This window comes from Cryptomeria japonica, chromosome 5 (genome assembly GCF_030272615.1).
Source record: "Cryptomeria japonica chromosome 5, Sugi_1.0, whole genome shotgun sequence".
Lineage (NCBI taxonomy): Eukaryota > Viridiplantae > Streptophyta > Pinopsida > Cupressales > Cupressaceae > Cryptomeria > Cryptomeria japonica.
The window spans coordinates 275,793,462-275,813,943 of NC_081409.1; the positions used below are offsets into that span (position 1 = coordinate 275,793,462).

At 36.2% G+C, this 20,482-nt stretch overlaps 1 protein-coding gene across 1 annotated transcript in view; it reads left to right on the forward strand.

Annotated features, from left to right (window-relative positions):
• The first annotated feature begins 711 nt into the window (after positions 1 to 711).
• Positions 712 to 20,482, forward strand: part of LOC131039643 (uncharacterized) — a 43,520-nt gene continuing 23,749 nt past the window's right edge. The window contains exon 1 of the mRNA XM_057972431.2: positions 712 to 1,320. Coding sequence (XP_057828414.2) covers positions 1,016 to 1,320 — 305 coding nt within the window. The 5' untranslated portion in view covers positions 712 to 1,015. The remainder of the gene's footprint in view (positions 1,321 to 20,482) is intronic.

The following is a 20,482-nucleotide window of genomic DNA, read 5'->3' on the forward strand; positions in this document are numbered from 1 at the left end:
ACACGACATACGAATATAACATTTTGGAGCCATAATAGCCGCGTCCCACCAATTGTGCATCATTCCGACATCCAGCTTCAATATTTCAGCTACCCAACCTCCATCTCAATTGAAAACTACTATCCAACCATCCATCCCCTAGATGCACCAATGTATAAGTTATGGTGTATAAGGGTAACTTATGCATACATATGCATTGGTGCATTCTAGTGTTGAATAGCCATTTTCGACACTAAGGGACATGCTATGGTACAACTTCATGTTCGCCAAATCTAATGCTATGCAACTTTATAGGATTAAAGTCTCTAATTAGTAATGCTGAGTGGTTTATAGGATTAAAGTCTCTAATTAGTAATGTTGAGTGGTTGATACTATTTGAGTAAAGTGCCCTCTAATCCACGTGTTGCTTTTCATGCCTCAATATTAGCAAATTGCCTTTTAATCAAGTAGTTTCTTTTCATGCATTGTGCAACACAATGTTTCAACAACCCCAATGCCATAACTAAAGGTGACCGGAACATGGGACTCATCTTCCCCACATCACTCAGTGTACTTTTGTTAATTCTAAAAAAAATCAATTCCTCACTATTCGTTGTTAATGTAAATCCACACCAAAACAAAGCAAGTGTGAAAGTGTGAGGTGATGTGACTGGTCTCCACTCATCATGCGCTATTCATACCAATAATCGTGTGGCCAATCTCTATCCCTCTGAAATTGACTCTTTAATCCCGGTACTCCGATCTGTACCCTATGTGTCCCCAAAGGGAAATAAAGAGAAAACAGAAGATGTCGCTAAACTTTTAGCACAAATTCCCTATTTTGACGAGTTGACAATGTAGTCAGCAAAGCACACTTATTGGTCTGATTCTTGAAAGTACCTCTGTTTTTTCGTAGGACAATGCCCATCTCCAGCTCCTCGGATTCGCTTTAACGGTCACATTTAAGCCTGATCAAATTGGTCCAAATCCTCCTGTAGCCCAAAAATAGATCATCCTACTCTGCCGGAGGAAAAAAATGTCCACAGAAGAAGAGGACAACATCAGCAGAACAACCCCAAAGTCTGCAACGAAGAGGAACTCAAATCCTGGAGTTAGGCGTCAAGGGGGTCGTCTCTATGATTCTGTCAATGGAAAAACCTGTCACTGGTGCAGACAGAAAACAGTGGAAAATCATGTTCAATGTTGTAAATGTCCTATTAGGTTTTGCGGACCATGCTTGAAGAATAGGAATGGGGAAGACATTGTGCTGGAAATGCAGGAGGGTAATTCTTGGGTGTGCCCCAAATGCAGAAATGGATGTGGACCAGGCTGTAATCAATGGTAATGGTTTGTTAATTACATTGAGTTTTGAGCATTTCAACGATTGATTTAAATATAACGCTGCTAAGTCCATCATACTCCACTTTATCTCAACATGATAACGTTTTCTGTGAAGTGCAATCCCATTTTGGTATGATTTTGGTCCATAGCAGTATACCCAAAATGTAGTAATCAGTAGCAGCAGAGTACCCAAAATGCAGTAATCTATAGCAGCTCACTTAATACATTGAAATAGTTTTGAATTTTAAGCAATGGGAGTAGTTCACTCTACTTCTGACTTAAGAGCATTTCAATGATTGATTGAAGTTTTGATTACAGTAAGCACGCCATTGTCCACTTTTTATATTTTTTATTTATGCCTTTTTGAGGGCAAAGCGATTTCCGCTGGTACGATTTCTGTGTAGAAAACCCAAATGCAGTAACTAATCCTTAATGAAGGCATTGAAGTTTCAGTGATTTAATCTAGGGTATTGTAAGTAAATCTGTTCAAAATAATTTTTTTAACTACTTTGGCTTCATTTGCTTCGAGGCATGAGAAACCATATGTTTTTTTGAAGTCAGTAGCAAAACAACCAGCTTAAGTGATCCAGTTGGAATTTACACCTAAATGATGCAATTGTAGTAACTCAGTAAATACTTCATGTTTCAACACTACACTGTTGATTTAATCTTGAAACACTGTAAGTTCGCCATAGACCTCCATTCTTTTTGATTTATGTTTTTTAAGGTAAGTATAATCTCTAGTCCACAGTAGAATACTCAAATGCTGTAAGCAATGACAACTTAAATGAGTACATTGCAATTTTAGTATTCCAGCGATTGATTTAAGTTAGGAACACCAATTTTATTTTCACGTACTTTTTGAATGACGAGTAGAGGATATCAACTTAGTAACTACATTTTAATTTCAGCTTTCCAGTGATTTAAGTTAGTTAGGCTGTACCATTTTATTTTCACATACTTTTTGGATGAACTTTGATCTTTTTTCTCATGTATCCATAGCAGAATGTCCAAAAGAAGTAACCGATACCAACTCAATCGATACATTGAAAATTTTAAAGTTCAATCAATGCTTTAAGCTGGGCTATATTAAGTTATTAACTAAGCATTTTTTTTCATTATTTTATCTTTGGACTTTGTGTACCAAGTGTCAAGAGAAATCATTTTTTAATCATTTTTTGAGAGTTAAGACCAGAACACTCAAATAGACTATTCTGGATATAACCTAAACTCAAGTAGAAAATTCCAGATATGGCCTACACTCAAATGCAGTCACCAATGCAAATCAATGAATACATTCAGTTTCCTGCACTTCAGTGTTTATTTAACATTATAGTTGTATAGCAAGTCACCATGGTCCATCGGTTAAGTGTAAACCTCCGTTTCTTGGGTTCATAGCCGAATATACAAATGAAGTAACCAAATAGTAACTCCATAAATATAGTTAGTTTTGAGCACTTCAATGTTGATTTGAGATTAGCGTATATACTCTATAATCTACGGGTCTACCATAGCTCGCCATGTTTTAACATGTGCTTTCGTTGGGTGAAGTGTAATCTTCTTTTTGAGACCATGGCAGAATGCTTAAATGCAGAAATCAACGGCAGCTCCATATTCAAAATTCTGTACAGTAGTTGATTCCAGTTAGGGAATGGTAACTTCACAGTTACATTAGGAAAATTGTCTTGCATTCTTTTGGGTCAAGAGAAATTACTGTTTGCCCAAACGGAGTAATCAATAAAAGCTCAATAGTACATTTAACTTCAGGTACCTAAATGCTTGATTATATAATGTCCCCTCTTCGAACTTAAACCTAGATGCTCTGTTTTCACTGCAAGAACAATGTCTACGGCCTGTAAGCATGGATCCTAAGTTACCGAATGAAAGTGTAATGTCCCCTATTAAGAGGCTGCCAATTCTTAAAGAGCAACATATATTAATGTTTATTATGCTACATTAATTACATATTAAATAACTATGGTTGCTCATAGTACAACTGATATTGTCCTTATTTAAGCTCCAATCTTAATCCCTTCTAATTCTCAACCCTAGATGGGGATTTACTTGTCTAGGGTGCGATAACACTACCTCCATAATGCAGCCCAGATTTCAGGAACATCAGTCCATTCACCCTTGGGGCTCATCTATTTTTGGGATGGATTTACTCTGCCTCTCCTGTAATGTCCCCTATCTGATCTATTTCAAAATATTAAAATTGATTGATATTCTTCAATTAGTTAGTAACAAGTGCTTATTTATTTTCCTCATTAGATGATTAATTTTATTATTCATAGTTTGTTAATATAGATATCAAACCCTGCTACTGCTTCAGTTTTAAGGGAGAAGGGTTTATGTATGTTATGTTACCAAAGCGCTTAGAGACCAAATACAATAGATTCCCTCAAAGTTTACAGATCCAAGCCCTTACCTATCTTGGGTCTATACCCTCAAGGCTTATGGGTCGCTGATCCCCACCCTATCTTGGGACTTAACCTATTGCTTGGATTTAGACTGCCCCTCTTTGGAACATCTCATTACCATCTTCTTAAATACTGACAATAATAACTTGATTCAAATTATAAGTATGCTAACTTCTCATGTATTATGAATATATATGAAATTTAAGTATGACTGTTATACATATTGCAGTCTATATTAATATTACTGCTAAATCCTGCATAACAACATTATCGGCTTCATATATTAAGCATACATATTCAACACACCCCCATGCATACCACCAAGTACAAAGATGCCATTGATTGTAACTTAATAACAGTTTTGATCTGATCCAATCCATGGTGATGTTGTTGGATGCTTTGATTCCTTTCCTTTATATCTCTCAATGTGAGGGAAAGGTCACACCTCTTCATCATCCATGCCCTTTGGGAAGAGACACACCCTTTCACCATTAGCACCCTTTGAAGAAGTGCTACTCTTCATTATTTCTGCCCTTTGAAAGGGACATAACCTTTCATAATCAGGTCTGCACTTATTTAATTCAGATGTGCACTACTCATTTCCAAATTATCCCCCCTTTCAAATGAGGTTCTCATCCCCCCTTTATATCTCATTGTTGAGGGATTCACAACTTTTCCTTCCATGTCTTTTGACCATTCTTTAACTTTAATCAAATTTTAATTATACTCTTTTATATTATAATTTAATTTTTATATTTATTCTTTTGTATTTTAAATTTATTATTATTATTATTTATTAAATTATATTTCAAAGTAGAGACATTACATCTCCTTAACAACACCACGCCTCTCCTTGGGAAAGAATTAGAAATGATTAAGTAATTGGGCTATGAGTATACTAACTTCTCATGTATTAAGTATGATACATATTGCAGTCTATATTAATAGTACTACTAAATTCTCCATAAGAACATTATCAGGCTTCATATATTAAGCATACATATTAAGCACATCCCCATGCATGCCACCAAGAACAAAGATGTTACTGCCTGTAACTTAGTAACAGTTCTGATCTGATCGATGGTGATGTCAGTGGATGCTTTGATTCCTTTCCTTTATATCTCTCAATGTGAGGGAGAGGTCATACCTCTTCCTCATGTATGCCCTTTGGCAAGAGACACACCCTTTCCACCATTAGCACCCTTTGAAAGAGCGCAACTCTTTCATTATATCTGCCCTTAGGGACACAAACATTCATGATCAGATCTGCACTTCTTATTTAAATCAGATCTGCACTTCTGATTCCCAAACTATCCCCTCTCAAATGAGGTTCTCTTCTCCCTTTTATATCTTATGTTTATGAGAGTCACAACTTTTCATTCCATGTCTTTTGACCATTCATTAACTTAATTAAATTTTAATTATATCTAATTATATTCTTTTATATTTTAATTTTATTTTTTTGAATTTTATTATTATTATTTACCATTAAATTCTATTTCAAGGTGGGGACATTACAAAAAGGAGAGAAGAATTTAGGGATGTTTTTGGAAACTCTATGATTGGACTAGTTACAAAGTGTGAGAATATTAAAAATGGACCAACAAGATATTAAATTATTTAAAAAAGAACATCACATTTAAGGTCATAGATGTGTGTCATGCTTCTAAAGCTCATCTTAATATATGAAAAGCTCATTTTCCTACTTTGCCTCAAAGAAATATCTAGAAAATTCAGTAGGGTCGGTCCAACCAAAGCGGTTCCTTATAGATGTAGTTGATGCAAAAGGGTAATTTTTGGATTGATGCTTCCCTTACTTGGTTTCAAACTATGCTATTGCAGTATGTCATTCTGTTTCTTCTTTCTAAGGACGAGAGCAAACTTATCTTAAATTACGGACCTGGCAAATTTCCAACTCTTGGTTACGTTATTGAGAGTTATTGGGATAACTCACTTTTTGGATTAAGGGAAAAAAACATATCTTGGTTCAAGTTTTGCAAATTGTGATAATATTAGAGTAGCACAACGGAAGTTGAATTGTGAAATAAATCTTCATAAAAAACAATTCCAAAGAAAGTCATTGCAAAGACAAAGTCATTAGTAGAGTTAGGTATGATTCAAGGAGTTTTGCAAGGCAATATAGATAGCAAGCAAAATTCTTTTAAAAGTAGGAAAGACATAGTTGTTAAGGAATGGCATCAACCAGACCCAGCAACAAATAGACAGTTAATAAAATACATTATATTCCCAAGATTGATTTGGGGTCTTGATAACTCTAGAAAGATTCAATCAAGAATAATTGGAATTAAATGAGAGAGGTTGAATGAAGAATTGGTGACTGAAACAAGACCCAGCAACAAATAGACAGTTAATGAAATACATTGTATTTCCAAGATTGATTTGGGATCTTGGTACCTTTACAAATATTCAATCAAGAATAACTGGAATTAAATGAGAGAGGTTGAATGAAGAATTGGTGAATGAAACAACCTACTCTTGCAACATATTAGAAAACTATAATCCATTTCATTTAGCTGGGCTTGGTCTTGGTTAGCACACTTGATTATGATCATAAGTACATAGTATTATGGTGGACATTAAAAGGCTCACATAGACTATCCCATTACTAAACTTCTCCAAATGATGAGCCCTATGGAGCATGGTGGGTATGTTATGTCCTTGATGGATGAAAAATTGAAAATCCAATGTGTTGGCCAAACCTTGGCAAACGTTTGTTCCTTTGTCGTGTTGGTGAGCATGTACCGAATTAGGTGGTGGGGCCAACAACCATGTGTCCACAAGGGGGTTGGCTTGTGTTGGCACCTTGGTGGGACAAAAATCCCATTCAATGCTAGTGGGTGCATTAGTCTAGGATTTTGGTGTAGTGGTTGCCTTGCCTGATAAGGCTGGGAAGAATGTACTTTTATGTCATGCATCTCGTAAAGAATATTATAAGGAGTTCTTGTATGAGCCTTTGAAAGTCATCTTGAACACTCTCTCCATGATTACTCCCATTTAAAATTGCTCGAGGACAAGCAATCTTGGGAAGGGGTGGATTGTCATGTTCTCACTAACGACATCAGATCGCAATCCCTTTTAAACCATAGTCCAATCGAGTTGGTTTCTAATAGAATAATAAGGTGGTGCCAAAGTTAATAGGAAGATGCTAGCGATTTAGACTACAAAAGAATTTAATTGAAATTAATTTAAAAGTCATCATAGCCAACAATTGGATAGGAAGGGCTGTGACTCCCTCAAATATAATAGATCCTTTCTTTGTGGAGAAAGGAATCAACTTGGCAAAATATGAAGTGACTTGTAAATAAACAATTACACACAAAGATAGGAAGTAGTGTTGGCACATTAGCTTATTCAAAAATAAATTATTATTCTCAAAAGGCAGCAACGAAGGGGGTTGACTCATTTCTTGTGAAGGGTGGTGACTCATTTCATTGAGAAGATAATTGATTTGGGGAATAAATATTATGACTGTTCACTAGTAAACTACAGCCAAAGAAAATGAAAACCTTCCAAGGTAAATTAAGAGTTTTAAGGACAAAACCCCTTAAATTCTCTTAGAAAGTTAAGGATGAAAACCCCTAATCTTGCCATTGCCGAGTTCAAGATAGAAACCCCTGAGTCAAGCAGATCTGAAAGCACTTCCAAAGTAGACATATGAGAGGAAATCATCACAGTTTGAAGGAGAATAATAGCAGAAAACTAAGATAAGTTATATTTTCAGAATTATTTGTAGAATTATAAAATTGAATATTATAATAAAATTTCATCATTTTAGATAAAGTTATATTTATAAATATAAATTATGATTCTAAGTTGGAAATAATGTTTTAGAGCAAAAATTAGAAATGTTCTAGCAGCCCTTTAAAATCACTGTCACAGCCAGGACATTAATCATTATGGTGATTCCATTATTGGTCCAGAGTTGTGCTTCCAATTTGGGCAAGAGTTACGAGGGATACTTATAAGAGGAAATCATCACAGTTTGAAGGAGAATAATAGCAGAAAACCAAGATAAGTTATATTTTCAGAATTATTTGTAGAATTATAAAATTGAATATTATAATAAACTTTCATGATGAAAGCACTTCCAAAGTAGACATATAAGAGGAAATCATCACAGTTTGAAGGAGAATGATAGCAGAAAACCAAGATAAGTTATATTTTCAGAATTATTTGTAGAATTATAAAATTGAATATTTTAAATAAATTTCATCATTTTAGATAAAGTTATATTTTTAAATTTTAAATATAAATTATTATTCTAAGTTGGAAATAATGTTTTAGAGCAAAAATTAGAAATGTTCTAGCCTTTAAAATCACTGTCACAGCCAGGACATTAATCATTATGGTGATTCCATTATTGGTCCAGAGTTGTGCTTCCAATTTGGGCAAGAGTTACGAGGGATACTTATAATTCAAATCTGCATTTCATAATTTGTTTAAGAATCTAAACAAGTTGAAGGTTTCATAGTGGACCTAATAATTTCTCATAACTTTCGAAAGAGTTTTTCAGTGACTTTGTGCTAGATTTGTTACAGAATCGAGTAATTCAAAGAGATACACTCAACCTCAACAGAGTTGTATAATCAATGATTTTGTGCTGATCTCTATATATAAATAAAATAATAAAAAATAGTACATCTGGGATATTACGGATTAAAGCTAGGGAGAGGTAATTTGACAATTTTGCTATAATTTGACTTACACTCTAGGTCAATAGAAATTAATTTTTGAAGTCAATACGAGAACATCCATATGGAATATTTCAGTGTAACCTCTGTCACGTTAAGCAATAACCGCTGTTTGCCATTTCACTGAATATATGGTTTATGGTATCTGAAAGACTTCAAAACTAGATCGCAGTATGCAATCCACTAAGAAGTCAATGAAAAGTGGTGCCAATATCACCAATGAGATAATGCTAATAAAAGTGGCCCTAGATTCATTCTAACAATTTAAGATAAACATATTCAAATTAAACTACAATTTACCAAAGGGTAGTGGTAGTGGTTGAGAAAGGTTGTGATTCTTTCAAAAATATGGTATTTATGGGAGATCATTCCATGAGAAGAAGACATCAATCAATTGGAAGAAATTATGAAGTGACTTTGCAAGTAAATAATTACAGCCGAAGAGGATGCAAACCCTCCAAGGAAAAATCAAGAGATTTAAAGATGAAAATGCTTAATTTTCTCCTATCAAATTATTGGATGAAAACCCATAACTTGCCTAGATATCAGGGACAAACATTTATGAAATAGCTGCAAATTGGAAGAAGAAACTAGCAGAAAATCAAGATAAGATATTTTTTAGAATTATTTGAATATTGTAATAAAATTCATAATTTGATTCAAGTTATATTTATAAATTTAAATGCAATTATTATTTTAGAATTTAAAATACTGTTTTAAGGCAAAAAAAATGAAATGTTTTAGAAAGGGAACAATCATTTTTGTGCTGTGATTTGCACTCTTTGGCTCAAGAGAAATCTTTTTGGGAGTCAATAGCAGAACTCCCAAGTGAAAATTTTCAAATGTCACTTACGGCAATTCAATGATTGCACTTGGTTCTTAGTACTTCAATGAACAACATAATTCAATGATGGCACTTGGTTCTTAGTACTTCATTGAATAGAAGAGCATCAAAATGGACTTTTTCAGATGTATCCATAGTTGAACTACTTGCCAAAACCAAAAACTCGCCAAGGCCTGAAAAAAAAACTCGGCAACTTAAAAATTGCTTAAATTTTATTAGATATGCATTTTTTTTGCAAAATTCAATGAGGAGATGCATCTAATGAGTCAATAAATGAGAACACAAAAGAAACAAGCCGAGTCTAGATATATTTAATTAGTTTAAATGCAAAGTGGGTACAAAATCGCATCCTCATGAGGAATGCTAATGGTTGGAAGCAAAATAGTAAATAGTTTTTGTAAAACTAAAAGTAAATACATCAATACACTTCAATCTTCCTCTTCCTAGCTCTACTAAAAACTAGGGGAGAGGTAGAACTAGAGGGTCTAGTCCTAGAAGTCTGCCGTGGGTGTGGCTGTGCCTCGCTTGGTATGATTGGCTCAGGCTGTGGCTCGACCTCCATCTTGGATGTAGCTCTACCTCTAGTTGCTCTTGGCACTGACAATGACTCATCCTCCCCATCCTCCTCATCCTCCTCAATGTCATCCAGTGTGAAAGCAAATCCACCCCCTCCTCCTCTATAGCCTACCTCTCCAAATAATAGATGTCATCCTCTGTAAACAATGGAGGCTGCTCTTGTAATGTCCAATCACTGTAAGGATCTATATCATCCAAATCAATTGGACTAGCCGATGCTTCCTCTACCTTCCTTATGAGCAACTGAAGATTATATTGCACAAAGACAAGGTCATTGAGGCGTTTTTGAGCTAAATTGCTCCTCTTCTTTGGGTGGATGGCCTCAAACAAGCTCCAATTGCGCTCGTGACTGGATGAACTACAAGGTTGACATAAGATTTCGAGGATAGATTTTTTGAGATTTGAGATATTTCCACCCCAACTTTGCCACCAAGCATCTGCAAAATAAAATATTGAAAAGTTAGAAAGCAAAGTACTTACTTTACACCCCAAAATCCAAATGGCAAATATTATACCTGGGGTTTGAGTGGTTCTTCCTCTCCTGGCCAGCTTTGAAGAGAATAGCTTACCCCCTGCTTCCTCATAATTTTGGAGTTTGGCCACAACAAGGTCTCTCACCTCAACCTTTGGTATCATCCTCTGAATGCATGTAGTGGGGCCCTCCATGACCTCTCCATTAGGATTTGAGTAAGAATCCTCGAACTTAAAACGAGGGTTGAGGTAGTACCCTGCTGCATGAATGGGTTGGTGGAGCTAATTGTTCCACCTCTTATCAATAATTTCCCAAATGGGATCAAATTTGAGTCTATCCCCCTTGTAGTAATTATGCCTATTTTAAATGTAAAAGATATGCCCATTTTACTAAAATGTGTTTTTCTAAAATTTTCAAAATGGATATCCATTTTGTTTTCCATAATGGATATCCGTTTTAAACGGATCCCCCTTGTAGTAATTTTTGATAGACTCCTTGGTCCTATCCATGGCCTCATAAACATACCCCATTGGGGTTTGGTCCCCATCTACCAAGCGCAGAACTCTAACCAAGGGCTCCGACACCTACAATTGAAAAATACAAATCACAAAAAGATTAACTATTGAAGTTACAAATTAATAATGAGAGACTTGAATCAAGAATAAATAAATATTCAAGTTTTGAAGTTACCTTCACAATTTGTGTAGCCTTTTGTGCAAATAGTTTGTCGAAGACAATGCATGCAACACCCTCTCCTTCGGGCTTTTTTGAATAAGGTGAGTCTAGCCATGCTTGACTCACAAACATTTGTTTCAAAGAAGTCAATGCACCAAGAATGCTTTGTAGCGTCAAGAAAATCGTTGCAACCCTTGTGACACCCATTATTACCAAATCTCTCTCTTGGGTGTGCTCTCTCATCAAGTGAAGAACCCAAGGGTGATTGTAAATATATTTTGTGATCCTCCTTGCATCTTCAAGGACATGTGTTGCACAATGTGTCCAAAAAGAGGGGTGCCTATCTTGGAAGATTCTACCTGCTGCCACATATGTTGTTGCATTATCTGTGATTATTTGCACCACATTCTCAACTCCCACCTCCATGACAATTTTCTCCAACATTAGAGCCAATGTTTCAATATTATTTTTCACCTTGTTGGAGGCATCCATCGATTTCAAGAACACCACATTGTTCTTGCAAGCAACCAAAAAATTAATTATGGTTCGGTTTTTGCCAGCTATCCACCCATCAGAAAGAATAGTGCAGCCATATTTTCTCCATTCTTTTCTTTGGTCCTCCACCACTTCTTTTGCCCTATCAACTGCATTTGTGAGCAACCTACAAGAACAAAGTGAAATTAGGTCTTAGTACACAATTTTGATTTAATAAACAAGAAAAACATTTAAAAATGAAATCAAGTGGACTATTTACTAACCTCCCACCCAAGTCCCTGCAAGAAGAGGCCTTGAATCCTTTTCCTTAAGTCCCACCAAATTAAGCCAATAAGGATTGTCTGCCACATTGAATAGGATGTTGTTGAAGTACCAAAAATCGGCACATGCAATGTCTATTTTATCATGCACCTCCCTATTCCATCTAGTTGCCTCTAATGATGGTTGTGCTCTAGGCGTGTTCCTGGGCACAAATAATCACCTATAGACTGTGCAGTAGGTGCTCTACTAGAAGAAGCAGAAGTGATGGCCGAGGTGGTGTTGGGCTTATGGATACGTGGGCTATACGACGAGAGCCCACTAAGCACTGAAGTGCTTCTTCTTCTTCTTCAAGGTCAATTGAAGCACCTTGAGATTCAGTTATGGCTGCTCTCATGGCTAGTTTTGTCCTCTCCCTTTGCAACTTTTTCTCTTCCCTAGCTGCAAGTATGACATTAACGTCTCTTTTTATTTCTTCTGTGGCTCCAAGACATTCCCTAGCATCATGCTTCTTGATGCCTGCAAGGTGGGTATTTGAGGCGGGTTATGCCTCCATGAAATACTCTTTCACATTTAATGCATATCACCGACCTAGGTCTCGGTCCTTCATAGGCATACCTCCAAGCCCTATCTCTAGCACCTTTAGGACGGGTGCCTACATATCTAGATGGGCATGGTTCTAGTGGCCAGTTAGACCCTAAAGCTGAAGTTGAACTACCTATATTTGCCATTATAAATTAATGGTCAACTGTTAACCTACACATACAAAGTGAAAAGACAAAGTTAATATTTTAGTTAAAAAATTTAGCAAACAATCTAAATTAGTTTAAATAATTTTAGACATCATTGAAAGTTAAAAAAATAAAAAAAACTGTTAGGGTTTGAATTTTTTTGAAAAACTAGAGATTCTTCAAAAAACAGTGAAAAAATCAATAAATATTGTCAAAAATGGTGTTAAATCTCGTTCTAATGACTCTAAATCATTTTTGACTACTTAGGAATGGTTTTCTATTCATCTAGATGCAACAAAAAATAAATTAAAAAATAGGAAAAAAATTTAGAAAACCTACTTGGGAATCTGATTCTGCTTCAAAAACCAACTCAAATCCACTTATAATTGGCAAGAATCGATGGAAATCAAATTGGAAATGGTTGGGAGGAGTTTTTCTCTTTAACAGCAAAATAGCAAACACAAAATGATTGAATGAATCCCTTTTTTTACGTTTTTGCTTATGAACTAGAGCAGTCAAGTTTTTAACATGGACTCGCATTACTACTCGCCAGCAAAAACTCGTGAGTTTCTAAATCTCATGACTTTTCTATGAGGAGTGCATCTATGGTAATATAGTGAATGCACTGCTTTTTTATTGTAATGATTGATTTGAGCACTAGGGTATAGTAATAACTCTAGGGTATAGTAATAACTCTATTATTTTGGTTTAAATTTTTTTGGGTCAACATTGTCCCCTTTTCAAGGGGTCCATATGAGGATACCCAAATGTAGCAACTAATGCATATACTGAGTTCTAAGTATTTCAATGCTTGATTTAAGATAAGGAAAAAATTCCTTCACCATTCTTTTTTTCTTTGGTCAAGATTTATAATAATAGTCTAGTGCTTTTAAGAGGTAAATAATAGTCTAGCTCCATGCACTATATAATAGCAACTCATTCGGTGCCTTGTGTTTTAAGATGTTGCCAAGTCAAGAGTAATGCTCTTCTTTGGGTCAGCTGTAGAATTTTGAATACCCAAATGCAAAAACTAATGACGATTTTGAATTTAATGAGCATACTATGCAATCCTAAATTTATCTAAGTACTCAAACAATAGCAATTCTATGAACACATTGGGAATTATGCATTTTAGTTTAGGGACCCCACATGTACAAAAAATTGGAGTAGAAGGAATGTAGCTGATGTTTTTAAATTATGTTACCGGGTACGCCCTTAAGGCGTCCTGCACCTGTACTTGGCTCATCTTGGTATGGGTTCGCCTGGGTACATGCTTGAGCGTCTAGGTACTCCCAAGTATGTGCCCATGCGTACCCAGGCTTACCTAAAGGCTCTAAGCACCAAAAAAATAACAAAAACAAACATCTTTTGACTTTTTTTTTTGCATCCAAAACTCTAAATTGTCCCTAAAAGCATCATTTCACCCAATACAAAGGTCATTTTGCTCTTTTCACTCGCTTTTCTCATTTTCTATCATTGGGTGTCTCTCACATCTAACACCTTGTGCAGCTTATCATTGCTGCCCCTCAAACCCATTAGGGTCTCCACTCCCAAACCCCCACTAGTTATTGGGATCTCTTGTCATATAAGAAATTTGATCACAATGAGGGGGTCTAGGAGTGGAGACCAGAGTAAAAAATATAGACAACTAAAATTATCACTATTAAATGCCAATTGATAAACATAAATATTAAATATTTAATTATCAATTCGCAATTAATATTTATCTTTATCACTACTATTTTGGCATTTGGCATTGATCAATGATGAAGTATCATGCTATCAAATGTATTTAGTTTTACAATTCTATATATTTCTTTAAATTTTTTGTATATGTATATGCATATGTATATATACATGTATGGACGTACCCAAACCCATGCACCCAAGGGCAAAATAAATTGCCCGTACCCACATACCGACAACTTAGATTAATTTATAGCGTTGAAAGTTGCATCCTGAATTGGGCTCAAATAATTGTAGCAAAGGGGACTCCAAGAAATCCGTGGTCACCTTATTGCACCACTACTAATGTGGCAAGCAAGGGAAAGAGGAGCTGAGCAAGCTCTTCCAAATCACAGTCCAAATCAAGAAGGAATAGGTAAATGCCCTTGTTGATTTTGGTTCATAATACAATTTGATTTTGGATGAAGTTGTAGAAAGGTTTGGCTTGCAAACCAATGACAATCCACATCAATATTGATTGGTTGGCTGAAAAAAAGTGTAGAAATTCAAGTTTTGGATCATAGTGTAGGGATAGATAGGGACCAAACTCAAAATAAGCTATGTTATTGTTGTGACCTTCTGCACACATCGCTCCATTGAGAATGGGGACCCTCCCTTTTTCTTGCTTTCTAGGGTTTTTGTTAGAGCCTTGTGACCTCCCTACATCAGTATTGCCAAGTTTGTCAGTTTTGAATGGTCCGAGTTTTGGAAGTCATGGGTCAGTTTGTGTAAGCCATGGTTAGAACAGATTCTAGACACCGTCAAAGTGCCTAGAAAGGCCAAAGGACGAAGATTGCAATTGATTTGAGTGGATTTGGACAACTTTCTATTTTTAGGAAGTTTTGTTTTTGGCATTTTGAGCGCAATCCCTGAAGTGGCTATTTTTGAAAGTTTTTCCTATTTTTTAGGGATGCTTGCTTTTTCTATTTTTGGAAAGGAGGTCTAGGGTTTGCATTATTGGCTCTAAGATTCATTGAAAATGATCGACAAATTCCTCCGAAATTCAAGTTTTGTTCAAAAAAGCCAATTTCCTAAATTTTAGGGATCCAAAGGAATTCAATGGATGAATGATGAGTGGTTTTCAAATTTCAAACAAATATGAGAAGAATTGCACAAGTTATGAAGATTTTGGATTTTGATTCCATGGTTCTTGACTTCAATGAAGTCTGCCCTAGAGAGACAGCAAGTGGTGAAGTCTGCCCTTTGTCTTGGTTCCTGAGACTCAACAAGATCCGCCTCCTTGGTGCATGGGAATTAATTATTAAACTCAACAAAGTCCACCCTAGGAATGGTGGCAAAGTTAACATGATGGTGCACAAACTCATGGAAGTCCACCCTCCTTCAAACCAAGGTGCATAACTTCAATGAAGTCTGCCCTAGAGAGACAGCAAGTAGTGCGCATTCTTCACCAAGTCTGCCCTATGCATGATAAAGAAGTTCCTACAAGAGATGAGGTCCGCCCAAGATGAGGGGTGCATGAATCAAAAGAGGTCCGCCTTAGGAAGAAAGTTGAAGGGTCCAATGCAAGGTAAAGTCCGCCATGAGTCATGAAGAGAGGAAAGTCCGCCCTATGCTGCAGATGAAAGGTTTCTAAGTGAATTGAACTCCGCCCAAGGTAATAAGTGAAGTGCAAAGATCAATCCAAGTCCGCCTTGAGATAAGGAAAATATGGCTAAGTATTTGAAGTGGTGCCAAGAATCAGATCAAGTCCGCCTAGCAAACAAGCAATGTGGCATGAAGTTGATGAAGTCTGCCCTCCTTAGAATCATAAATGTGATGAAGTCCGCCTTCATGGTGCACAAGATAAGTGAAGTCTGCCTAAGGTGATGGGTCATGAATCAAGTCAAGTCCACCATGAGAGTGTTAAGGAAAGTATGCAAGGTACATGACTTCAAGCAAGTCCGCCCAATGAAGAGGGTATGAAGTGCTCATGTTCCATCAAGTCCGCCTTGAAGCATGAAAGGAAGGAATAAAGCCATTGAAGTCCGCCCCAAAGATGAAGCTGGTGCCCAACTTAAGACAAGTCCGCCCTCCCTTAAGTATAAGAAGAAACACTTCAACGAAGTCTGCCTAGACTTCAAGGAATAAGTCTCTCCAAATCCGCCTTCACATGCAACTTGCTAATTTTGAATGAAAGAATATTCCCACCCGATGTCAGCAAGATATCTTATCCAAGATCAAACTAAGCGCAAAATGGGAAGGTTTTGTTTTCAACATGGAAATTTGAAGATCAAGTTCGAGCCACAACTGGAAATGGATTTAGAAACTTGCATTGTTGAGCTAAGATGAAGAGTTCAAACTTGATAGAGATGACAAGTCAACTAAAGATCAAATTGGAAACTTTCTTTGCAGATTCAAAGGACTGAGAGCTAAATAGAAACAAATTTTAAAGAGATTTCTGAGTTTCTAATTGAGAATTCGAACTTCAATACAAATACACTTCGTTCTTTCATTTTCTCACATGAAGTTCGAGTTTTGGATAGCAAGAGGAGGGAGTTTCTAAGAGGTTTTGTGCAGGTAGAAAGGGTTTTTGAGAGAGATTTTGTGCAGGTCTGAGATTTTCAACAAGTTTACACACAGATTGGAGAAGATTCTTGACTGTTTGAAGAGCAAATTCACAGATTTTTTGAGACAGACCTCTGATTTTCCATCCTAAGAAGCATCTTTCCCTTTCTTTCTCAGTCTTTCGAAGGTGAAAATGGGTCTTGTGAGCAGAATATTGGGTTTCTAACCTGATTTTTCTCGAAAGTTTTCAAGGAGAAAGAACAAATTCAACAGATTTTCCTTCTTTTCTTTCTCATTTTCTGCCTTGTGAACAAGTCAGTATGATCTCAATCAAGTTGTCTTAGACTTAGTTCTGATTTTCGATTGAAATCAGACATGCAGCTTCTTGAGTTTGGTTATATTCAAGGGATTTTCTTGAGATTTTCAGAATATCCAAGTGCTGAAAAATCCCCTTTAAAGTGCTAAGTGTTGGAGAAAGAGTAAAATGGAGAACACACTTTACCATCAAACCTTCAAAATTCACATTCAAAATGAGGATCTTAACTTAATTTTCTTTTTGGTTTTGCAGATCATAAATGGCAACTGGAGGCAGGATCATCACAAAAAACACAAATGGAGTTTTAGGTCAAATCCAGAATTGAAGACAAGTACACAAGCAAGGTTCGTCCAAGCATGAAGAAGGCCAAAATTTGGCTAAGTATGGGAAAAACTATTTCATAGGAAAAATTCCAAATAATGAATTCTTCCCCAAATTGGAGGCACTTGAAAGAATCCTAAAGCATCAAGAAAGAAAAGTCCTTAGACTTGGTGAAGATATGAAAAGAATTTCAGACTTCTTGGGGGATGTCATCTACAATCCCAGACCTATGGAAGCAATCAAGGCAACTTCTTGAAAGATTTCATCTCCTGAAAAATTAAAGACAAGCTCCCAATCAGAATCAGATGGTGACAAGAAGGAACAAATTTCCATACTTAGAAAATTTCTTCACATGAATTGGAGAATTTAGGGAAGACATCCAACATGCTAAGGTGGCGCCTCGTCATCTTCCAACCAATCAGATTGTTCCAAGTCAACATGTCCAAGTTCAATGAACCTGACTTATCCACAAAAGCTTCTAGAGGGCACACTTCACAATGCAACAACCTTCTATTTTTATTGTTGGTTCATATTTAGCAAGAAGGACAAGTGTCCCCAAGTGTAATTTTCTCATTGGTTGAGGGATAGTTAGTTGTACCAAACCCTAATTAGGGTCTTGATCTTTCAATCTGGGCCCTTGATCGATGTTTGACCTCGGCCATTCAAAATTTCTGGACTCCTATATAAGGTTGCCTCCTCTCATTTGGAGTGTGTGAGGTTTTTGAAATATTGTTGCAAGGTGGTCATTTTTGGATAATACATTACTTGTGTGCTTTCTCTTAAGGCCTTGTAATCTCTTTTATCTGAATGATTAGCAAGGTTTTCAATTTCCTCAACATCTTAGTTTAGATTTTATTTCACGTTGTTAGATTGAATGCAAGATCTGATAAGTATTGATTTGTGGTGAATCTACGCTCATACTTTTGATGAACAAATGGTTTTTGTTCATTGTGTAAAGTTAGTCTGAGCTTTCCTTTGTGTATGCTTAACTTCCGATCATAAGCACATCCCTTGAAGATTGCTTCCGCTTTGTGTAGTTGTCCTAAGTGAGGCGAAGCAAAGTGTGGTTATTGAGTTCACCAAATCAATACCATCTCTTGAATTCCTAGGAATAGGTTAGAATTTTTAAACCCTTGTCTCCTTTTCATTTTTCCATGATCCAAGTCCCAAATGATAGAGCTTCATTGTCTAAACCTTCATTGCGAATTGAACGAGCCAAGCATAAGTCCCTTTGTGTATTACCAACATATCACAATGCCCATTGAGCTTATCCACATGTCAAGACTTGACAAAAGAAACCTTGGAATCGCCATATGATTTTGTTCAAGAGAGGATAAATTATCTTTGGGTACTTTATTCTAATGTTCGGTATATGATAAAACATACACCAACAGTTACCAAGTTCGGCATCAGGAGCCCAGATGCGGGTCCGAGTTTATAGTTGGGTCTGGGTCTGGGTTTGCTGTTCCAGTCAGCAGTCAACATTTTGTTGCGTGTCTTGTGAGTGGTCAGAGGAGGCTGTCATATGTCCTGTGAGTGGTTAGAGGAGTTTTGCAATAGCGATTGTGTTATATGCATGCTCCCAAAACTACAAATAGACCCCAATGTTTTAAAGTTTATTAATAATATATTAAACTGAGCATTCGGTTTATTAATTCTAAAGTTTTTTTTGTAAATTCATTGATATGTATATATATACACACACGTGAATTTTACATGTTTTTTATACTAATTAACCCAAACCTTCAAAAATTTTTTAGCTGAACTGGCGAACTGGATGCCGAACCTGAACCCGAACCGGCAACTTAGTTTTTTTAACAAATCAGAATCATGAACAAGGCATTATCCAACACTTACTTCATAATCTGGTAGAAAGCTCTTATCCAACCACAAAGGTCTTGGCTGCCATCTCCATATATCAACTGCAAGCCATATCTATCTTTTTTTGCTACATTCTTTTCATCAGTGTAGTTTCTGTTTCTTGCTTGCAATTAGTAGTACATTTCCAAATTATCGTCTCTCATTCCCATTTTTTGGAAGGATATAGGACTAGATTCATTCTCTTTTTAACTAAACCATTTGAATCAGGGATGGAATGCTTATCCTTCACTTTCAACATTATCCAAATCACATGACCAGGATGGTTATTAGAGGTCTATTGCTATGAAGGCATGTTTCTACAGTTTTACAAAGGAATTTTTAGGGTATGGCAAATTACAGGCATCATTAAAAGCATCATTAGTAGAGGTCTGTTGCTATGAAAACACGTTTCTAGGATTTTACAAAGGAGTTTTTAGCCTATGGCAAATTATGTAGGCTAGTCTTTATAGAAATATGGAAGACTCTGACAATGAAGTTTAGCTTGTGTTACATGGGGACGCATCCCCACTCCTCAAACCCCCATCCCCATCCCCATCCCCAAGGCGTTTAGGGACAGGGGACTTTAGGGGATGTCCCTTGGCTGTCCCCCCAACTGAGAAAATGTGTAAACATCCCTGAATGCATCAAAATTGGGGATGACACGAAATGCATAGGAGATGCATGGTCATCCCAAAAGTGGCTGGGTATGTCTCAGACATCCCTTGACAGTCCTGGGGATGGTGAAGCATTCCCTGTTGAAAACTAATTTTAAATAATGTTTAAAAAATATTGTTCATAACATAAAAATAAACTGTGAAATATATCATGACAGCATTATAACAACAATATAACGTGACAGCATTATAACAACAATATAACATGACAGCATTATAACAGCAGCAATAAATACATCATGACAGCACTATAACAGCAATTAAATCAATCAAGACAACAGTGACAGCAACAACTGTAGTATAACAGCAACAAATACATCATGATTCAGATTCATAGTTAATGATACAATTTATATAACAGTTAATATTAACAGCAACAATTTGGATTTCTGATTTCATTGTTCAAAAAAGCATCAAACTTCAAAATTCTTGATATGGTATTAGAGTCAATATATTATCTCAGTTGCAAAAGAGATTAAAGGTGCATTTGCAATGGTCTGGTGCAGTGTGGTATATTGTGAGAAGCACAAACAAACAGTTTCTTTTTGGAGCGTGGTTGGCATGCAGGTTTCTGCAGA